Source organism: Grus americana, chromosome 3 (genome assembly GCF_028858705.1).
Source record: "Grus americana isolate bGruAme1 chromosome 3, bGruAme1.mat, whole genome shotgun sequence".
NCBI lineage: Eukaryota > Metazoa > Chordata > Aves > Gruiformes > Gruidae > Grus > Grus americana.
Genome location: NC_072854.1, coordinates 109681316 through 109704089, shown reverse-complemented (window position 1 = coordinate 109704089; position 22774 = coordinate 109681316). Strand labels below are relative to the sequence as shown.

The 22774-nt window shown below is 40.0% G+C and overlaps 1 protein-coding gene across 24 annotated transcripts in view; it reads left to right on the top strand.

Annotated features, from left to right (window-relative positions):
• The window catches only part of NRXN1 (neurexin 1), a 735823-nt gene that overhangs the window by 632507 nt on the left and 80542 nt on the right, over positions 1–22774 (top strand). For 12 of the 24 annotated variants that reach the window (XM_054820719.1, XM_054820717.1, XM_054820713.1 and 9 more), the window contains 2 exons: positions 1787–1876; positions 3329–3648. In XM_054820719.1, coding sequence (XP_054676694.1) covers positions 1787–1876; positions 3329–3648 — 410 coding nt within the window. The remainder of the gene's footprint in view (positions 1–1786; positions 1877–3328; positions 3649–22774) is intronic. The other 12 variants (XM_054820730.1, XM_054820729.1, XM_054820728.1 and 9 more) reach the window with 1 other exon arrangement.

Here is a 22774-nt window from a genome sequence, read left to right as displayed (position 1 = left end):
TGGAAGTGTTCAAAGTCAGGTTGGATGGGCTTTGAGCAACCTGATCTAGTGAAAGATGTCCCTACCTATGGCAGAGGAGCTGGTCTAGATGATCTTCGAATGTCCCTTCCAACCCAAACCATTCTATGATTCTATATTGGAAAGTGAATAGGAAAAGGACATCCTCATTAAAGAAAATAGATCAGCTTTTGGCAATAGTGAACTATGCCCATGCTAAACCAAATGAGGAAGACATGGAACATGGAAAGTAGCAGTTCATGTCACTGCAGAATAAGTATATGCATAAAACCACCACAGCTTTTTGGCACAGAAGCTATTGCTGTTTCTGGGGGCTGTGGTACTGATTCTTCCCTGCGGGCCTGTTATGACTTGTGATGCTGACAGTGGGGATAAGTGTCTGACAAACTTAGAACATAGATTTTATGAATTTGGGTAACACTTTGGTTTAACTAATTAGCAGTAGGATCTTTCTAGCTCAAGAAAACGTATTTCTGAGCACTGTGTGGGCTACTGTATCCTGTACTTACACTTCCACTGCAGAGACAGGACTTGGTTCGTTGGTGGGTTTTGAAGTCAAAGACAGTATGCGTGTTTGAGCTAGTAAGATTGACTTGGGATTCAGACCTGAATTAGGAATGACTGCTTTTTACTATCTGGGTCTTCTTATCTCTCAGGTTCTTTACTAATATGAACCAGTACAATGGAAGAAAAAGTTATTCTTGTTCTAAAATACTACTGCCACCAAAAACATGTACATCGAAGGAAATATTTAGGAAATATTTTAGTTCTAAGTAGAGGATGTGGTTTTGTGAGGGATCACACCCATATCATCCAAACACAGAAACCTATAATTAGAAAAAAACATTTGAAGTGATCTGCTAATTATTCCTTGTTTTCTGATGCTTTTCTGACTGTACCAGCCTTATTTTATCTCATTATTTTATTTAAAGAAGTCAAAGATCTATCAGTGAGAATAGATACGGTTTGCAAATATGACAAGTTTGTGTTTTGCATTGCCGAGTTCTGGTTCGTTCTTAATTTATGAAACCCCACTACAGATGGCCTCTTGCTAAATTTTAAAGAGCTTCCACATTTCAGAACCAGGCTACCTTTCAGCAAGTCACTTTTGTCAAAGCCTTGGTGTTCCTTCAAGACATTGTCAACGTGTCCAATGAGAATGTACAAACGGTGAATACCCTGGTCTTTTCTGTACCATATATTTGAATATCTGGAATTTATTTAAATGAAGCAATTAAGAATGTATTTTTTTCTGACTAGGAAATAAGTTACAGCAGGTCTATTTCTAGACAGCAGAAGTAAGTGTGCCTTAGATGGTGATTAAGAGTTGTGTTCTTCTTTAAATGACTAACCTGGAGTGAGAGGTTGGATGTCTTTTGAAAACTTAAACCTGTTTCACCTGAACATGTTTAACTAGTTAATAAGAAACATCAAAAAAGACAAAACCCTGAGGTCAATGATCATTTTTTGTAAAGCCATTCGATGATGTTTAAATTTGTTTTTTGGGTCTGTCTATAACATAAGTTTAATAACCTAGCTCAAATGCAGATTTCTAATTTTCAATTAACATAGGAATAATTTTGTTTGCTAAAATAAAATAAATGAATGAATGAAAAGTCTGAACCATGAAATGTACTAGGTAGCACTTTTTAAAATTCCAAATTTCAAAAAATCATGTGGCAACTGTATAGCTCAAGCTTTAAGTATTAACTTTTAACCTTTGACCTTACAGATTTTAACCAATGAAATGTCTCTTTAAACTTTAAAGGAAACAATGATAACGAGCGCCTGGCGATTGCTAGACAGCGAATTCCATATCGACTTGGTCGAGTAGTTGATGAATGGCTACTCGACAAAGGTAAAAAACATTGATTAAAACTTCAAATAAAAAAATAATTTGAACATAACCAAGTAGTACTTCATTGTAACACTAATAAACTTAAAAAATAAATTTCAGTAAAACTAAATTAAAAACAAATTTAAAAAAGTAAAATATAGAGTAATATTTGCATACCTTGTATAATAATTTCTATACATTTCTAGAAGTACCAGCTGTTTAATAATCTTACCCTGTTAACTTAAGGTTAAAGGGACTGTTAAATATAATCCACTAACTCAATCTATGAAGGTACTCATAGCAAACATTAACCAAAAATTATAAATCATTCATAGATTATATTTCATGTTCCAGCATCTAAATTATTAACTAAAAATATATGTAGTTATGATATCTTCATTATGGTCCTGAAAAAATATTTTGTTTAAACTGTAGGTATCTTAAATAGTGGGCAATATGACTTGCCAATCAAAATGAAGTCCCTTTAACGTTTGCAACCTTCTAAGGGGATTTTGGAACAAACACTAATTAAAACAGAACTTAAAGTTGTGTGCATGCTTTTTGTGAGCAGAAACCAATCTGCTAAAGTGACTATTCAATTTACTAAGAGTGGTACTGTTGCCGAGGATTTCTCTGTTTAATGGAAATGTGCCATGATTTCTCCATCGGTATGTGTATCATTTCTGAAGCCGCTTTTACATCTAGAATCTTTTATTTTAATTGATAGCCTTGCTGAAAGCCAATCAGACATCTATTTTTGAATCTGCCTCTGAGATACTCAGTGTGAACCATGTGTTTCTTTTCAGTGTGTACGTTGAAGGAAAATAAACGTTTAAATACAAAAAGGAAACATTTAATTAAAAATGTAAATATTTTTTTCACTTACATAGAGATGTGACAGATTACTGTATAACATATTCTTTAAAATTCACTTAACCTAGTGACTTGTTGGCATATATATAAACTCTCTTTGTGTGTATACACATATTTCTATATGTCTATACATACATAAACTCACATGTACATACTTAAAGTTATAGGCCCTATGCTGTATTGCGTGGAAAAAACTTTGAAATGTTGGCAGACTTGAAGAAAAAGTAATCTTAAGGAATTAGAAACCTGGCATTCTTGACACACACCAAAAAGTTTAACACTGCTTTCAGGTAAAAGGAAGAGGGGTATCATTTGTAGTGCTTAACACACTAGCAAATATATTTGATTGGCCTTTTAGCAAAAAAAAAAAAAAAAAAAAAAAAAAAAATCCAAAAACGTCATAAATTAAGAAAAATGCAAATGCTCTCAAAATTTATGCATTTCATGGACACCTCATTAAAAAGCAATGAATTATGAGTCAAATCCTTTTCTTATAGTTTATTGCTCTCATTATTCACCCCATGAAAATCTGTTATCACTCATGTAGAGTATAGAGTTCACAGTCAACATTTTTGCATGTATATAATATTATCTTTACAGGGCGTCAGCTCACAATCTTCAATAGCCAAGCAACCATAAAAATTGGAGGCAAGGAACGTGGCCATCCTTTCCAAGGCCAGCTCTCTGGTCTTTACTACAATGGCTTGAAAGTTCTGAATATGGCAGCAGAAAATGATGCCAACATCGTGATAGAAGGAAATGTGAGACTTGTTGGTGAAGTGCCTTCTTCTATGACAACCGAGTCCACAGCCACAGCGATGCAGTCTGAGATGTCCACGTCAGTCATGGAAACAACCACCACTTTGGCCACGAGCACCGCTAGAAGAGGAAAGACCCCGACAAAAGAACCTATTGGTCAGGTTAGTCGGCTTCCTCGCCTTTTCAAAATATTTTCCTGTCTTTGAGTGTGGCTTCCTATATCGCCAAATTGTTCCTGTTGAGGAAATGCATGAATTACAGATAAAAGTTCTGTACCATACATGGCTCATGGATATGATGCTGATCGGAATTATAGAGGGAAAGTAAGGACTTTGCCGTTCTTCTAAATTAGGCAAACTTACCACATCAGTTTTTTCTTGTGCTGAGTTTTATTGCCTTGCCATCCACCTTCACAGTGGTGTATATTTTTGAATACTCTTTCCTCCTTTGATGGCTTATATTGATTATTTTCAGTGTAGGAATGCAGGATGTCTGGAATTTGAGGTAATGCAATGAAGTTGTGACTTTATCCGTGAGACAGAGAAAAGAGACCCACTCTGAAGAGGGAAAAGGAAGGAGGTGTGAAGACAAAAAGTTGAAAGAGGCTGGAAAAGAGGGATTTAACACTTTGTCTAGTCCCATGATTGATTGTCTTCTCGGGCAGAATTCTTCACAAGAGGCAGTGGCAGCAGAGGGAATTAAGAGCACTCTGCACCCCAGGAGACTCAGGCTCCAAGTCAGAGGCTGTTGTTTACTGTTTGTTGAGGTTATTTGCATCTCATGAATTTAGTGATATATTTAGTAGCTTTCAGGTTTTGTCAGGATCTCTGTATAATATGTGGGGGAATTTAATTATTGGAAAAATGAGGAGGAAAAACAGGTGAGTGAATTAGGTAGCTTCATCTTGTGGATACCCTGAGTAACAGCATTCAGACTTGGTGCTTTAAAAACCTAAAACTTACCAGGACGTTTCTGTGGCAGAGAAGATTATTTTATATTTATTCTGCCTAAACCCCTCCCAAAAAAAAGCTTTTTATATGTTCACATAGTTCACAGGCTTGCCACTGTGCCATCAAGCCATGACAGCTGCACTCTGCGATCCAGAAGTAGGACAAGGAGCAAAGAAAGTGTCATGAGCCGTAGGGAGGAACAGGAGCACAACATGATGAATGAGGTTAATTTTCTCAAGAATGGAGGAGAACATGCTGATTAGACTGCGAGGCTGAGGACAAGTTGCCTGTTTTCTGTGTAAAACCTCAACTCTCAGTTTGAATTTGATCGGAGCGTCAAACTCAACACTTCAGGTTTCTGTCTGTAATATTTTGGTACATTTCATACTATGGACTGAAAAATAGGGTGATGTAAAAGTAAAAAAATATTATTTTGTAAACTGAAGCAGAACATTTAAGTAAATAGTGAGGATTTTTTAAAAACAAAACAAAACAAACCAAGACATTTTGACTTGTATTTTTGACCAAACACAAGTTTTATGCATTTTCCTTATTTATTTAAAGTCCATGAGAATCCAAAAGGAAAAAAAAAAGGTGTGTGGAGGGGGCAACTAAAACCCAACTAAAGATACATAGAACCAGCTGCCTCCAAAAAATGGCATCCATTGTGTATAGAACATAGAATAGTTTAGGTTGGAAAAGACTTTTAAGATTGTCAAGTCCAACTGTTAATCTAGCACTGTCGAGTCCACCACTAGACCATGTCCCTAAGCTCCACTTATGTAGACCATAGGTTGCAGTTCTTTCAATGATTATTTTAGTAAGCTACAGTATTTTTATTAAATAGGCAATAAATGTTCTTTGGTATTAATTCTGTTTTAAATAGTATCTCCCACTTTATTATCCACCTAGTGCTATCTCAGTATTTTGCAGCAATGAAATGTAAGACTTCATCAAATTAACACAGAGGAAGATGCATCTAAAAAGTGCAGGACATCCTCGCAGTATGGAAGAATTTGGGCTAAATTAATGCCACTAGATTAAAATTTTAAACTAAGTTAAACTGTTCTAACAGTTCCGAGAATGCTTTTGCCCTCTGCCACTCCCTCAGGTAACTCCCAGGAACAATTTGGGAGAAAGACCGTCACAAGGACCATTCCCAGTTGGCACTTTGCACGATCTTTGGGCAATGGAGGGTTTACCGGTGTAGTTGCTTTGCCAGCTGGCCTCAGTTTCCGGGAATGTTCCTCAGTGTGATTTGCTCACTTGTTTGGATGTCTAGCCACTGAGATTTTTCTTTCTGAGGTGTTCCAATGGCACATTTACAGAAGAAAAAAGTTTCTTAAGATAACAACTATGGTGAGGTGTAATTTTTTTCTGAAGAGGAGAAACAGACGATTAGGCAAAAAGATCTTCCAAAGATCTTCCATGTCTAGACTGGTGCCTGAAATAGGGTGTGGGCCCTACTGACTTTATCAGAGCATCTACGCAATTTTTTGAGTGCCTCGCTGCCGCTGGAGCAGAGTGACCTCAATGCAACTGTGCCATTTCCTCGTCCCTTCCTGACTGAGCTGGCTACACCACTATACCATGAGCACCAGCTCTTTGATGTCCTACCATTGCGAGCCTTGGGCGAGCTCCAGGAGCATCCAGAGGTGCCCAGTATCTCAGCAAAGCACATTCTGAGGGTGAAGGCTCAGATCAACCTCTCTCACCTATTAGCCTGGCCGGTGCGAGTCCTTGATGCAGTCCACTTGAGACAACTTGGTAGGAGTATTTCTCTATCTAAGAGCCTGAAACCAACATTTCTGAGGAAAGTGTTCAGTGTTAATGCCATTACAGCACATGGCATCCTGAGTCTATAACTGAGCCCTTCTTGCCATTAATAATACACATTGGTTTACTTCAGCTATGTCTAAACATCCTGCCTGGTAGGATCTGTGTTGTCATTATGACTATACATTTAATTAGTCAGGGACTGCACTGGAACACAGTTTGCAATCAGGCCTGTGATTTGATTTGAATAGATTGATAACATCCCAAAGTCAAAGCTGGAATTTGTCTGCAGGATGCTATGATATTCATGCAGCAAACTCAGACCTAGGAAGCTTCTAAATCAAATTAAGGACATACTTTCTTCTCTTCACTAATACCTGTTTTCTTATGCTACCTGCATGTAATAATTTCTGTGCTAGTGACCCACAGGACTCCCACGGGTCTGTCCTGCAGGGTGCTGAGTAATCACTTTCCATCTTGATGTCAGTGGGAGATGAAGGCACTCGCCGTCTCATGGAAAATCTGCTTTTAATTTCTGCATTCCCTTTCATTTTTGTCCTTTACATTTTTTTTCTGATTTTTATTTATATATAACCTCCGCAAGAGTGTCAACTACATTAACATACTGTAATGCACAAGAAGAAAAGTTACCTTTCTAGCATTAATTAGGTTACTGAAGAAGATATGCAGCTGAACAGCAATTGCTAATGAAAAAAACTTACATTATTGCAAACCAGTGCATGTCTGAAATAGAATAGAAGCAAATGATCTAATCAGTCAGAGATTGTTTGCTCCATTTGCAGAGGTATTGAATTCAATTAAAGATTACAATACTTAAAGAAGATCATTTAAATCTCTATTTATAGGAAATGTTCTTTTAAAAAACCTACAATGTTAGTGCTTAAATTGATGGAGTGTGTGCTTCTTAACAGATATCTAACTAATACAATACATGATACAAGATAGACGTGATACAAGATAGACATGATACTTCTAGAAAGTATGTTGAATACTGTTGTGCATGATTTTAGACAAATGAGGTCTTAGCGATTCTGGAAAAAAAAATACTTTTTGTTAGTGACTCTGCTCTAAATGTAGGTTTTCCTTACTTGGAGGCTGTGTCATATTTTAACAATGGATGTTGTGGTAATGACAGACATCTTAATTATTATACTTGTAAATGTAGATTTTTCAAAGGGGAGAAAGGTACTCAAAGCCTACTGAATGTCAATGGTAGGTGAATGCCTCATTTTCCTTAGCGCCTTAAAAATCCCCCCCTGCCCCGCCTTTGATTATAACGGCATCTAGAGCTGTCAGCCTTCACACAAGGCACTGCATAAACACATAGGAAGTGACAGCCCCTGCCTCAAATAGCTTACAGAATAAACAAAAGGTATCAGGTAAGGAGGGGGAAAAAAAAAAAAGGAAATTAGAAAGTGGGAGGAAGAGGGAAATAAAGCAAGCATTGTGCTGTTTCAGTGTTAACAAGCTACATGCGGATTTGCAGCCATCCTGGGAGCGAGAGTTTATTGCCTGGTTTTTGATCCAGGCTCTTCAGCTGGCAGCCTGCGAGCTGCAGCTGTCCTGTAGGATCACCGCGGAGCGTACGGCAGACTCCGGAGCAGGCAATTTAAGGACTAGGCTGCCCAGTTTTTCCCAGTTGGGCAGTTGGTGCAAAATCGGCACTGGTTGGATGGTCGATGAGAAGTTTTCCCTGCTTTGCTTCTCACTTTGCCATTGACACTTGGGGGAACCCGTGGCCACGGGCATGGGAGCTGAGGATTGCGGGAGAGGTCCTTCGCTCCCTCCACGCTTCGTGGGAGGAGGCTCAAAATTTGGCATAGCTTTATCAGCATGAAAAGAAATCCCCAACCTTACACGTTACAAGAACAGGACTTCTGTTAAGAGAAAATATGCAGCTACGTGTTGCTAACTTTTGGTGAGCCATAAGTACGCACAGGGGCTCAGAAATCATGAATTTGGTCTAAGAATATCCTCCTCTATATGAAGTTATTCAGCAAAATGATGCAGTTAAGGTCTGTCGTCTTTTCTTCTTTTATTTTTGACGCTTTTTTAAAAGTCTCATTTGCAAGTTTTTCTATTCAATCATGAAGGCGATAAACTTCTTTTAAAATTGAAAATAAAGGAGATTCACATGTTGTATAACTCCAGGAGCCGGAAATGTTAAGCAAAACATCAAGTACTGCAAGGTTTGCAATAAAAATTGCAAGAGTTGGCAGAAGCAGAAAGGCTTCAAAAGGACTTTGAGTATGGGTTTTGCTTGAATTAGGATAGCACAATCAGGCCTTTAGTATCTCTTTGGCATGTCTTTGTGGATCTGTATTGACTGGAAATCATAAATGAAGTGATAGTAAATCAAGAATAATGTGCTCATTTCTCATCCATTTCTAAGGGTTTGATTATGACAGCCCATCCACAGAGCAGCCTCTGCTCTCATGCGTTGGAAACTGTTCCTGAAAGTTGTGTGCAAAATAGCTTTTTTTATTTTTCATAAGGGATTCTGGCAGTCCTCTTTGTTCTCATCAGAGTGGGCTCTTATCAATAACACTAAGCCACTTAACCAGCAATTTCAATGTACTGTGAGATTATTGCATGTTTTGGAACAATAGGCACTGATTTTTGGTCAAGCAGAATTAAACCGACTTTATATTAAATTGATGAGCTGAAATTTGGTCAGTTGCCTTGGAGGGCATGCATCAGGTGAAAGGGATGTTTCTTCACTTGTATTGAAGCAGCAGATTTCAATGGTATTCACTGTAGCAGGGACAATGACAGGCTTGGCTCGGTGTCTTCACCTGCCAAATAAAAACAAGCATTTGAAAAAGACAGGGGCATTTTCCGTGGAAAGAGTACATGACCTTTACACAAGATAGTAAATGTGAATATATTGTATGGAGACACACTAATCATTAAATCAATGTAGTTAATAGGAGGGAGAGTATTTTTCACCCATCTCGGTTTAAAATTATCCACTGTATGGTTTGCAATGCCTGTTCTTATACATGGGGGTTGGGTGCTGCCGCTTCTTCCTCTGGATGTTCACACCAACCAGTCCAGAGTTCATCGGCCCCATAGGCAAAGCCCTTCCCCAGGGGGCTGGTAAATCACAAGGATTTGACTCAACAGGCACTCACTAGTGTAGAATGAATCCCATAGCTTCCAGCATCGCAGCGCGCAGTGCCCATACGTGCTCGCTAGATGACAGAACCTGGGGAGTTCAAGTGCTAAGGACAGATCTCATTTGCCCTAGGATCTCTATGCACATGTGGCAGTTGTGGAAGTGCTTATGTTTTAATTGTAGGCAGACAGAAAACTAGCTAGGTGCATGAAACCCACACCCTTTTCTTTTTTTCTTTTTTTTTGTTTTTCTTCAAACTATCAGACTATGCTTTTTTTAGTTTCTTCTAATTATTTTTGGTCACTCCATTGATTATTTAATACCACAATTGTTTGTTAATACTGACACTCAACTAGGATCTCTAAAAAATTAAAATAGGATATCGTCAGCACTAAAATTCTCTAGCTATGTTTTAGTATTTACTGCCCAGTCACATCTGGCTTTCTCATTCTTCTGCAAAGCTTATTGAATATTGGCTCTTCAGTTGGAGCACTGAAGTTTTATAAATAGGGTGGCGTTAGAAATGCAGCTTTCAGCACGCCTGCGTGTTGGCTGATTGGTTTGTTTTCAAATACGACTTATGTGATCGTATGGTTGTATGTCTGTCCCTCTCAATAAATATTGAATCCCCCTCAGCTGATTCAGTCAAATCTGTCATTGACAGAAAGATTTCAAGGATGTTAACTCACAGAGAAGCCAAATTGCATGAGTGCTGCTGCCGTTCTGGTCTTCTGTTGTATATCACAGAGCCATGTTTTCCCTTGTTTTGTGTTTAAAAAGCAAAGATTAAAAAGAAAAACAAAGTGAATGTGTGCTTAAGATGATGTTTTCAACAGTTCCTTCAAAGTCATTAATGTTTCTATATTACTGCGAAGTTTTTGAAAATCTTATCCAAGACATTTCTGTATATAGATACTATAGCAGAGTATCCTTAATGTGTAAGTTACTTAAGAAATGCACACTTTTGTGCATGCAGCCTTGCCATTGAACTCCTAAAGAACAGTAATTGTCGTTAGCTTTATAGTCCACAGAGAATTTCACCTCTGAAACCAGAGCTTTGTGTCAAGCTCAGAGGATAAGACTTGCTGTTTGTTGTTGGCGTTCGTTAGAGAGGAAGGATTCATACAGGCAGTTTGCAGCACTCTGGGCCACCAAAGGCAAATCTTGACAAGTTGCTTGAGAAACTACGGGCATAAAAATGCCTGGACCTGATCAGCAACGATACTTCACGTCTCCTGCACTATACAGTCCAGAGAAGACCGAGTTCTGCGTAGGCTGCTTTGTCTTTAGGTCTGCTGTGGATTAGCTTCAAGAGGCACCATCCAGCCTGGTGTGATGCATTTTGGTCATGAGACACGCTGCAAAGCCTAGCCTTTCACAGGTATTACCTGAGAAGGAGCAGCACGGAGGGGACCCTCTCCATTTTGCTCTGTGAATTCTTATCCTGACTTGGCAACGGAGTTTTAAAAAATTAACGGAAACATGAAAGTTTCTCACACTGGCACCCCTCCATTGACACCCTTTCTTTGTTGTTGTTCAGTGTGAAAGCTGACTGGGATAGATTTCCGGCCCCTCAAAAAGGAAGCCAAACCATGGAATTTCTATTAAGCCAGTGGGACATGTCTGAAACCTTGAGCACTGCTTTGAAAATATCCCCTACAGTGTGTATGCACAGGGAAAAAAATGTTTGTAAATTTAATTACAACACTGTTAGTATCCAAAGAACCTCAAGACACTTGTCTAAATTGTTGATTAATGGGTTGCAAATCAAAGTTTCTTTTTAAGTTCAATTTGGGAAAGAAGGATTTGAGGCCACTTGCAGCTTCAATTGTGGTGTTCTTATATGTTCAAATGACCAAGCTCATTTATTACAAAGTTTGGTTTATTATGTGGTGTTTTTTAACCCAAATTGGTATTATCCAGTCTCAAATTCTGGCTCATTGCATTTTTTAAACATGGTGAATTTTAATTTTCAAGCAGAGCAAACATTCTCTTGATACTAGTGTTTTTTTCATAGCATGCTGCTTTCCTTTTTTCCTAATATGTTGCTCATGTCATGTTAGCGCTGTAATATGTCTAAAACATCCCTTTGCCTAATATGAGACATGGTATCTAATGGTTGCTGAGCAAAGTCACCCCCAAATTTAGCCAGTGATTTGTTGTTGGAGAAATATTTCCCTCGCATTCACAGGCTCTTTCTTCCACCCACTTTCTTAGGAAGGGTCCTCTCGTGTGAAGCGGCGCTTGGTTCTGTCTTGTACTCGGTACCTGTCCGCTGTTCCCCCTCAGTGCCTCCCAGCACACTAAACAAACATCAGTGCATCAGGATTATATGGAAACGGGGTTGTTTCACCCCGGTGGAACAAGAGGCTGTTGCGGAGCTGGTGACCCGTAACCGCAGAGTCACGTAGCTGTTACGCACTTTCCTGCGTTTGGGATGGCTGAAAAGGCCCGGGTGCTGGACCCACTACTGGTTTCAGTAGCCTTGCAGGATGGAAATCCTTGCATTGTGTCTGAGAGCTGCTGTTCCCCTGTGAAAAGCAAGCGATGGTCGTTCAGTCCCTTATCATTCACCGGAGCTGTGGTAAGCCTGCAGATCGTGTTCACCGTTTCCTTTGGTGAATTTCTATGACTGAAGCGCTGTGTGTTTTACTCACTTGGCTCACACAATTTCCTTTCAGAAAGCATGAAATAATACATTCTATTTCTTTACTTTCATGTATGATTCCTCAGCGCTGAGGGAAAGAAAGGGAGATTAACTTGTGGTGTGCCTCTCCTCTCCCACCGGTGGGAACCCAAAGCAGGTAGTCGCCTCCGATAAATCACAGCTTAAACGTGCTGCTACGCTGCCGGACCCCCGCAGCGTCCTGCAGCACAGTGTGGGTCCTGCTGCTGCAGCAGGCAACGATTGCAATAGTTTCCATGCTGTATGTACGTGAGTGGCTCTCAGGTTAAATAATGCAGGTTGCAGCGTTCAGTGTGCTTTTACATCTGGCCGGCAAGGACCCACCTACAACAGTATGTTCCTTCATGTTTTGTTGAACACAAAGTATGTATCAGAACTTTTCAAAATGTAGGTGCTACGACCATATTATATACTGGAGGTTTCCTCTAAACGTGATGGTGACAGTGATGCGTGAGGCCTTTGTGCTCACTTACTGCTATTAAGAACAGAGCTTCATTCCCAGGCACGCCTCTTTCACAGACTGCAGATCACGTTCTTTAATGAAATAACTCTTGGGACTATGTTCAGTTAATAAGTATAGAAAGTTTATTCAAAAACATTTGCTGGGGTTTTTTTTTCCCCCTGTGGGTAGTACCAAAATCCTATGTGTCTTGAATAAATCAATAATAATTTTATGATTTATTTCATTTAATCTGTTGGCTAAAGTTGTCTTTAAGTATTTGGTTCCATTTGGTATTCAGCAATTGATCTGAATAGCTGGTGCTTACATTTTATTTTTATATATATGGGCATTGCTTCAAACTTTTTAATAGTTATGCCTTCACGCTCTTTACCTAGAAGATTTGCAATTCTGTTACAAATAATTTTGCATGCAGGCAGTGTGTTATTTCCTTGCGTAGTTTTCCTTTCTTTTAACCACTCTCTGCTGAAATGGCCCTTTTTTGCAGTATGGTTTTGCAAGCATATGTGTGTGTGTGTGTATATATATATATATATTTTTATAAAAGCCAGATGAAGTAATTAGATTGGATTTTTTTTTAATGCAAAGGTGAACAGTAAAGTCTCTGAAGTGACTTAAGGAAGAAACTTGTGAGACTTGCCAGTTTCTCCTAAGAGGGAACATAAATGATGGGCAGTGACATCTGCATTGAGGAAGAGAAGAACTGAAGTTAGATCCATGGATCTAACTATACCATTCACTCCTAGAAATACATAGAAATATGGACTGAGAAATAGGAACCATTTCCTTAAAATCCACTCTGGAGGACGAGGTAATATATTGACAAATTAAACTGAAATCAAAGACCTAGGTTTGTGTTCTGACCTGGGGGAAATGATACCATCTTCCTCCGGTTCTTCTCTCATTAATAAATTAACTGAGTACTTCCCAGCTGTGAGATGACAGTGGAGTGAGGATGAAATCCATTAATGGCTTTGATGTGTTCAGATAGATTATTAAGAATTATGTTTGTTTCTAGAAACACAGAAGTGGAAGTACCAGGTTTTAGGAGAACATGCAGTGGGTAAATTAGAAGTAGTTCTGGAAAGAGCAGAAATTATGTGGGAAGAAGCTCATGTGAAGAGATTGCATGGTGCTAACATACCCTCAGATCCTGGAAGAAAAAAGTCTCACTTGGGGAACAAAACATTTGAAGGTATAATGGACTATATTATTTTGCTACATCTTTTAATCTAGCTGCATACTAAATGTTTGGGATTTTGTGGGTGGATTCTGTCAAGAAGAAAGACTGAAGAGGTTGACAGGGTTGTTGAAATGCCCATCAGCTTGCACGAGGTTTTGTTCAGCCCCCAGCATAACACGATAAATATAGAGAACACATTTATTCTGACATTTTCATGCTTTAAAAAAAAGCATGAGGTCAGAATAAGTGGCCTTAGACATATCTTAAATGACACTTGCATATTATTTTCAGGTTTTGAAAGCAGGGCATATCTGTGCAGAGCAGACACTGTGATAATGCTGGGAACAGCAAGAGTGAGATTCTGATGTCCATGTAGCAATAGGTGACTCCACTGACTAATAGAGTCAAGTGTTGATCATTTGCTTTTCTCTTCCTATCCAGATTCTCCTGTGACTTTCACAAATCATAGAATCATAGAATGGTTTGGGTTGGAAGGGACCTCAAAGATCATCTAGTTCCAACCCCCCTGCTGCAGGCAGGGACACCCTCCACTAGACCACGTTGCCCAAAGCCTCATCCAACCTGGCCTTGAAAACTTCCAGGGATGGGGCCTTCATAGCTTCTCTGGGCAACCTGTTCCAGTGCTTCACCACCCTCACAGTAAAGAATTTCTTTCTAACATCTAATCTAAATTGACCCTCCTTCAGCTTAAACCCATTTACCCTTGTCCCGGATCTCCCCGGAGCCTTCTCTTCTCCAGGCTGAACAACCCCAACTCTCTCAGCCTGTCCTCGTAGGAGAGGTGCTCCAGCCCTCTGATCAGCTTCGTGGCCTCCTCTGGACTTGCTCCAACAGCTCGATGTCTCTCCTGTACTGGGGCCCCCAGAGCTGGACACAGTACTCCAGGTGGGGTCTCACAAGAGCAGAGTAGAGGGGCAGGATCACCTCCCTCGACCTGCTGGTCACACCTCTTTTGATGCAGCCCAGGACACGGTTGGCTTTCTGAGCTGCAAGCGCACACTGCCGGCTCATGTTGAGCTTCTCATCAATCAATCAATACCCCCAAATCCTTCTCCTCAGGGCTGCCCTCAATCCATTCCTCGCCCAGCCTATAGTCGTGTTTGGGATTGTGCCGACCCACGTGCAGGACCTTGCACTTGGCCTTGTTGAACTTCATGCAGTTCACACGGGCCCACCTTTCCAGCCTGTCAAGGTCCCTCTGGATGGCATCCCTTCCCTCCAGCGTGTCAACCACACCACACAGCTTGGTGTCGTCGGCAAACTTGCTGAGGGTGCACTCGATCCCACTGTCCATGTCGCCGACAAAGATGTTAAACAGTGCCAGTCCCAATACCAACCCCTGAGGGACACCACTCGTCACTGGTCTCCACCTGAACATTGAGCCATTGACCACAACTCTTTGAGTGTGACCATCCAGCCAATTCCTTATCCACTGAGTGGTCCATCCATTGAATCTATGTCTCTCCAATTTAGAGACAAGGATGTCATGTGGGACAGTGTCAAATGCCTTGCACAAGTCCAGGTAGATGATGTCAGTTGCCCTTCCATTGTCCACCAATGCTGTAAGCTGTAAGCACAAATGTGCTGGCATTAATAAGTATAAAACCCCAAGAGAATATTCCTCCTTCCTTGTGTCTGTTTCTGGTCATATTTTGGGAAAATGAGTGTAGATCCAGCCTCCATATTTCACAAGGCCACGAATTCACTAAAATTGGGTGTCTGGGAGTTTTACTGAATGCTTTAGGGAGATCCATCTATACTGAATGTGTTCAGTAAAGCTGATAATTCCTGACATTAATACTAAGACTTAGTTGTTTAATTCCAGGCTCCCAGAGGTATGGAATACAACAGTCTGAATATATTTTCTCTAGGTGTGATGGACTTGCTAGTCAACTGATTTAATCCATAAAGAAGTGTTATCAATACCTTTGTATAACGTGCCACAGTGTAGGATAGAAGTGGTAGCTAGATGTGCGTTGCCTTCTAAAAATTGCAAGTATTTGCACATGTATTTGAGTGTATAAACATAATTTTTCAGTTACTTTTTTGTGGCGATGTCCAATTGCAACTAGGATAGCATAAACTCTTAAAATATTTCCCTGATAATGTCATTGACATTACCATTTTGCCTCCCTGAGGTTGATGCTGGTACCTTGAGTCACCATGTGCAGAAATAGTCTAAGAAATAATATTTTCTAGAGTAATCCAAACAGCCATATTATAATGAAATGAGACATAAAGGCTGTTGTAGCATTTTGTTTATGAAATGGCAGTCATGGTTAAAACCATATGCACAAGTGGCAGGAGAGGAAGGGTCAGGATGTGATTATTGTTTTCCTCAATGAAATGATTGATGGAAGAATCATTTGGGATGACCCAAAATAGTTTTTCCATTTTATCAGCAACATAACAAGAACAGCAGAAAAGAAAATCTTTTGTTCAACTCTATTTCTGTTTGATTTTTTTTTATTTTTTATTGTTAAGTTCAGACAAATTTGAAAAAAAAAAAAAGAATATTCAAACAAGACCAGTGTTTAAAAAATGTTTTGAGTGTATTACCTTCATCTAATTAGACATAAATCTGTAAATGGCTGCCCAGTGTTTTCAATCAACTGTCTGAAAAGCTTTGCAATTCTGTTGTGGCAATGCCGCCTCTGTAATCTTAACTGACCTTAGCATTTAAAATTTTGCAATAGTTTTTCTTGTGCTATGAGTCCCCACAGAAATAGAGACCATTATCTGTTTTTTCAGTGTTATACAGGTAAGCCTTTAGAGGTAAGTCTGTAAAGAAAATCCTACAATGTGGGGCAAAACACTTAATATCTTCATGTATTAAAAATAGCTATATATCACCCTGTGAATATATCGAAGTGCTTTGTTTTTCCATAAGAGGGAGTTAACAGATGTCTGACATGGTAATTCCATCATATGGCAATTTCATTTTATTTCTAGTGCAAAATTAATATGAATAAAATGAACACTGAGTAACATTGTTAATATTAGGAGGTGGAAGTTTCACCACTGTTGAGAAGTAGCAAGGGGTGATTTAACTTGGTATTGAGCATCGTAAGAGGTGTATTGCATTTTCCCGTCTTTGGTGCTAGGTTGATGGTAAAATGAGCTAGATCACCTAACAAGACTTCACCACCTCTGAATTGCAGGATGCTGGAGAGGATGATAGCCCTGTTCAAGGGACGCTAGTGAAGCTTATGGAGTAAATACTCTGTTTTCTGGTAGTAGTCAGCAGGAGAGCTAACACATTGGCTACATATTTCTTTCACATTATTTCTATTCATAAACAGTTACTATAGACCTCTCAACATCAAAGCATACCATTTATCCTGTGTAAAGTTTATCCCTCTATGTTGGTGATATATGAAAAATCTTGAATTTCTCAGATGAGAAGTCTGAGCTGTGAATTGTTGAAGGTTAGGAGGATATTCTAGGAAAGTATTAGCTTCTGTTTGCCATTTTCCTATGCTCTTCCCAAGGCATCTGCTATTAACCACTGTGAGGAAAGAATTCCAGGATAGATGAACCTTTAAAGTGACCAAGTATGGCCATTTTTATAACATGGCGTGGCTTCTTTTTTTCTTTTCCTTTCCTGCTTTTCTGAAGATAGAGGCTCATATTTCAATTAATGATTGGGTTTTAAGTGCACAGTTTCCCCAGATCAGCTCATGCTGATCAGCTGACGAGCAAAACAAACCAAATGCCAGATTTTCTTTTTAAGTTTTGGCAAGGCAAGGTCATCAGTATGAAACTCTACCCATATGACCTAGGCTGATGGAGCCGGGGCGGGGGGGAAGCTGGAGTAAAACCCTCAGCTGGTATTCCCTTACCTCCTCCTTGGTCAAAGAAGAGAAAAATGCAGTGGCATGGATGAAAGTCAATGCGTGAACCGTGATTTTATTTACAAATGCTAACAGTAAGATAGAGCTGTAATGCTACTTTTTCTGAGTATTGACTGTAATAGTTGAAATTGCTTTATTTTCTTTCAGCAGTGTAAAAGGAAATTTCATAAAATCTATTGTTGATGAATAAGGCATGTGAGATTTTTCAGATGATACATTCTGAGTTCGCAGAAGAATTCCTATTTAAGATAGCATTTAAAAATATGTGTTTTCTTTAAACATGTGCTTAAGTAAATGCTGGAATTGGAAGAGATTTAAACATGTGTTTTTCAAGTCTTGAATGAGCAACCAAATTAGAAATAATGCTGCCCGTTCCAGAGCCGTCTTAGCCTAGGACTGAACTAAAGGTAAAATCTGAATCAGTTCTCATTCATTCTCTACAGAAGAAGGAGTTTTGTTTTCTTTCATTTTTCTAATTAAGATGTGACATGAGGTGTGATTCTGATATCTGAGCCACTGTTTTGTAACAAAAAATTGAAATGAATGAATTGTTTTATTTCTGTCCAGATTGAGTGTCTGTGAATTACATTCTACAAAACCTCACCCACAGGTGATAGGGCATGTAAAGTGCAATCTGATTCACTCATTTTAAATAGCTCATTAATCATTAATGCCAACATTCTCTTAATTGTGGTTCTTTGTGACTGGCAGAGCATTTACGGGTGATCTGCAGAGAGGATGGCTCGTTACTTTCTTGGCTCTCCTCCATTTTTTCCACTAGCTGTACCACACTACCAGATGGTTAAAAATACACAAATAATAGACAGATTGTTTTTCTAGGTACTCTGCTGCCGTATTTCCACAAGAGCTTGTATTTAACTTCCTGTGGGAGCAAAGTGATCTGTGGGATCTTGAATAGAAGGTATTTAAGGGCTGCGAGGCCTTTCTTTATAAAGATGAAGTTTGGACAATGAAGACATTTTGAGAAGTTAGATAGGATAAATTAATCTTCGTAGAATATCCCATAGTTATAACAGTCCTGGTGAAGCTGAAGAAGTTGCGGAGTGCTAGCATGTAAAATATGGATACACCCAACCATGAATAAAAGTAGACCTCAGGTCTGCCAATATTATGGTCTAATATAAATTTTGGTGTAATTTTCCCCAGTACAAACTTCCATGACTCTCTGCAATTTCCTAGCCCTGACTTTGAAGAAGAGCTGGGATAAATGTGGGTCATTCTGCTACAAATGTCAGTTCGTTCTGCCAAGGCTGCCAGCAAGTCCTCATTTAATGCTAGAAGCAGTGGGTTTTTCACTCGGGCTCTGGGAATTGGGGTGAAAACACGGGTTGAAAGCACGCAGGGTAACAAGCAGCCATCGCACACAATACCTTGTGGCCACTATTGACCAAGAGGAGATTGTAACTCGTAGGCTAGAGAGGGTGAACTTCTGTTGAAAATGCCCTGGGCTCTGATGGCAAGTTTCTTAGTATTGTCAGAGCTCCCACATGTTTTGTTGAAGTGTTCCTCGAAGAAGGACAAAAAGCTATTAGTACAACTGAAGGCAGCCAATTAGCTAATTCTTAAAATTTTATTTTGATTACAAATGAATACGCTCTGAGAGTTGGATCAGAAATGTGTATTATCCTGGCACCATAAACGGACAGAAATAAAAGGGTAACAGATCCTTGACTTTGGCTAAATAAACAAAACTGTTTAATGAATGCTTCCTACATCGAGCCAAATTCTCAGTGGCGGTGGTACAACTCTATTGGCTTCGGTTGTGGGCATCAGCGTAGCCGAGAGGAGAATGTAAATCACAAAACTGTTTCTACACGCTACCTTGGAGGTAGCCTGTGTTTTGAAAAGACATTCAACACTCTATTTCTTCATATATAAATCTGCAACAAGCCAAATAATGATTTTGAAGCATAAAAGAGGAAGTTAACAGTTAAAGGGGACAGCACCAAAGATTAGGGAGACAGAGTTTTGATTGGAAGAGCAAGAAAAGTTTTAAACAAAGGTACGTGTTCAGATTTCACGTACGCTACTGCCACCATCACCACCAAGACAGATAAAGCTGTGCAAGAAAAAAGAAAGTAGGTGCTACTGAGCGGAGAATTTCAAATGAACAAATGTGCAAAGTGGCAGCAAACCACCTGCGCTTGCAGTCAGCCCCGTCAACCACAAGCTACTCAGGTAGGTGCCAATATTGTGTGCTACCGCATATGCAAATGATCAAAGATTTAGGTCCAAAGTTAATGTCCGTTTATACAAGACAAATTAAGAGCAATAGAATTTGTACTGGGATGAGACTCTTTCCACTGAATATTTCCTGTCATTTCAGGCTGCGCGTTTAGTTTGCTGACCAATTTTCTAACTCGGGTATTGCCAGTACTTGAACCTTTCCTGAAGTGCTGTGGGACTCGACACAGTTGCCTACCCAGAGGCATCGAGTGCCGTTTTGGATGCCTTGGGTTATCTGAGATTCGCACAGGGCTTGTGGGAGCCCTGCGCCCTTCTGGAGGGGGGGTGAAGGGCAGCCAGGGCTCCCTGGGGCATCGAAGGTTGGCACGCCGCTGTGAAGCCATGCCCTAACCATTAAAGGAGCTTTTTTGACAAGAGGATCCTCCCTCCGAATTTTCTAATGTTCTTTTGCTCAAAATAGGATTGTACTCCTAACAAAGTAACAGCAACAATACCAATATTTGACTTTTAACAGATGCTCTCCAATCAGCGTGCCTCTGTGGCTTTTGCAAAGGAGATTGGATTGCTCTGCTTATTTTGCAGAGACACAGAAGCCAAAGCGACTTGTTCAAAATCAGCAGAGATAGGGCATGGGAGAGCTTGGGTCTCCTGAGACCACCTTTGTAGTTAAAAGCTGTATTTGACACAGGTGAGTTTCACAGTGTAAAATAAGTCAGTAAATTATTACAGATTTACAACACGCGCAACCCTGACCTGCATTAATCAGGTTTGTCACTTTTTTTAATCTTATAGCTGGACATAGGAAACTATTTCAGGTTAAGCTGCAGTCTTAATTTTCAAACAAACAGGGTGGGTTTTTTTCTTCTCTCATGAGAAGGGGGGGAAAAAAGGTAATTGTATTTTGTATGGTGATAGGGGATTTGCGCTAGCTTCAACCAGCTGCTGAAATCAGTGATAACAGTCACTGGCCTCCCCCACCACCGCCGGATAAAGAGCTGCCGCTGAGTCTATTTCTCAAGCTTCAGCCGAATTGCTTTGAAGGCTTGTGAAATTCAATTTGCAAGAGAATAGAGGAACCTCTCCATGTAATTTCGAAATGTGGAAAACAGTAATTGCTTTTACTTCATTCAGAGTATCCGCGTAGGTAAGCAGTGGCATCCTTTGGGCCCCAGCCTCCTCTGCCACTGGGGTCGGTAAGAGGTTGGACCCGCACCTGGCTGCGAGCGATGCTGGACCCTACATCATTTTGCCACAGCCGTTCCTTTTGGCGGGCAGGCACGTCAGCTGAACGGCCAGTGCCACGTCTTTATATCTGCTTAAGGCAGCGCTTTGCATCTCGCCAAATTACATGAAAAAGGGTTTCATTACGGTAACTCTCTCTTTAATTGCCTTGCATTTGAATTTGTCTCTTCAGTATGGAAGATAATCCTGTATATGAATAATCAGGCTTGATCTCAGATTTATAAGGTGTTTAGATTTGTTCCATTCAGTAGAGAACATAAGTATTAGCGGATTTTTTACAAGTCTCCTATTAGGAGCCATCCTTGATCCTATGGTTGGCTTGTCTGCTGGTAATCTTTTTCCGTGCCTGAAGAGCTGACAAAAGCATCTGGGCCTCCCCGGCAGTAATTAGGGCGAGCTAACTGCCTGCTGCGCTGAAAAGTAGCGCTGAGATTTGAGGAAATGCAAGTGCAAAATGCAAACTGGCTAGCGTGCCAATACCTTGTTTCCTTTATACAAGGGAACCACTGCATTCAGTTGCATTTAACTGAGACCATTATCTTGGGGGTTTTTTTAGTCAAAAGTTCTATGAAATTCTGGTGTTATCTTGAGAACTCCAAGCTCAGAGTAAGGTGTGGGTTGTTTTTTTTTCCTCCCCTCTGTTGCACAGCTGTAAATCTAGAATTGCCTTTAGAAATTAATAAAAAAACCCCCTTCATTTTTCAAACACTAAATTTTAAAAAGCTAATGGAGGAACCTTCCTCTACCCAAAAACTTTATAAAGACTTACAACAGCAGTTGCTCAGTCAGTCTCTTGATGTCAAGTCGTTGGGTACTAAGGATTTGTGAAGTTTCCTCCAAAGCGAAACTTAAACGTACATAAACCTGTAGGTGGAAAAAAGATAACCTCAGGCTGCAATCTAGTAATTTGGTGTCCAGGAAGCCTACCTCCCTTAAAAGAGATTGAACAGGAACATGAGAAGGGACTGCTTGTAACGTGTATTTTACTAACACTCAACAGCAGCCTCTGTGAACTTCTGCTCTCAGGTTTGAAGAGCCTTGCTTACCACGGGATGATGTGCAAGCTGAGGGTGTAAGTGGCGTGTTGTGAATGACCACATCCCCAGCAAAAAGGTGTGGGGAGCAGCAGCTAGTTCTGGCAATTTATCTACTTGGATTTTGATTTTTTTTTTTTTTTTTTTTTCCCCTGTGGGAAGAGAATAATGGTGTAATTTTTGAGCAAGATCCTGCCTGGCTCCTGCGCAGGCTAAATAAATTAGGGCAAAGTAACCTGTTCCTTTCCTCTGGTGGACTTATGCAGAGGCTGGATGCAGTTTGTGATCTTTTCTTTGAATACGGAATAGCGTGTGAAGATGCCCTGAGATCCTGCTTTGTCTACAAGGCTGTGCCTGTGACAGATGTTTGTTACTTTTGACGTTCCCTTCTCTGATACTCATTACAGTGCCATTACACGGGGTCTGTTCTACTCCTAAAAGGTAAAGCAGCACCTTGTGATTTAAATGGTCAGAAATAGAAACCTGGCATTATAAAAGAAAAGATTTTGTTTTCTGTAAATCACCTGAAGACTTTTCTTTAAATCTTTGTCTTATTCTATGGCTTCCTGATTGTCAGATCCCCTTCTTGCATTACTCCTCATGTCGTAGTGTGACGACGCTACATTTCTTCCTTCTCTGTGGGAAGAAAAGTAGCACCCCCTCCCTCATCGTGAGGGGGACAGCATCAGTGCTCCACCGTAGACTGGCTGACAGCAGGTGCTCTTAAGTCCCGC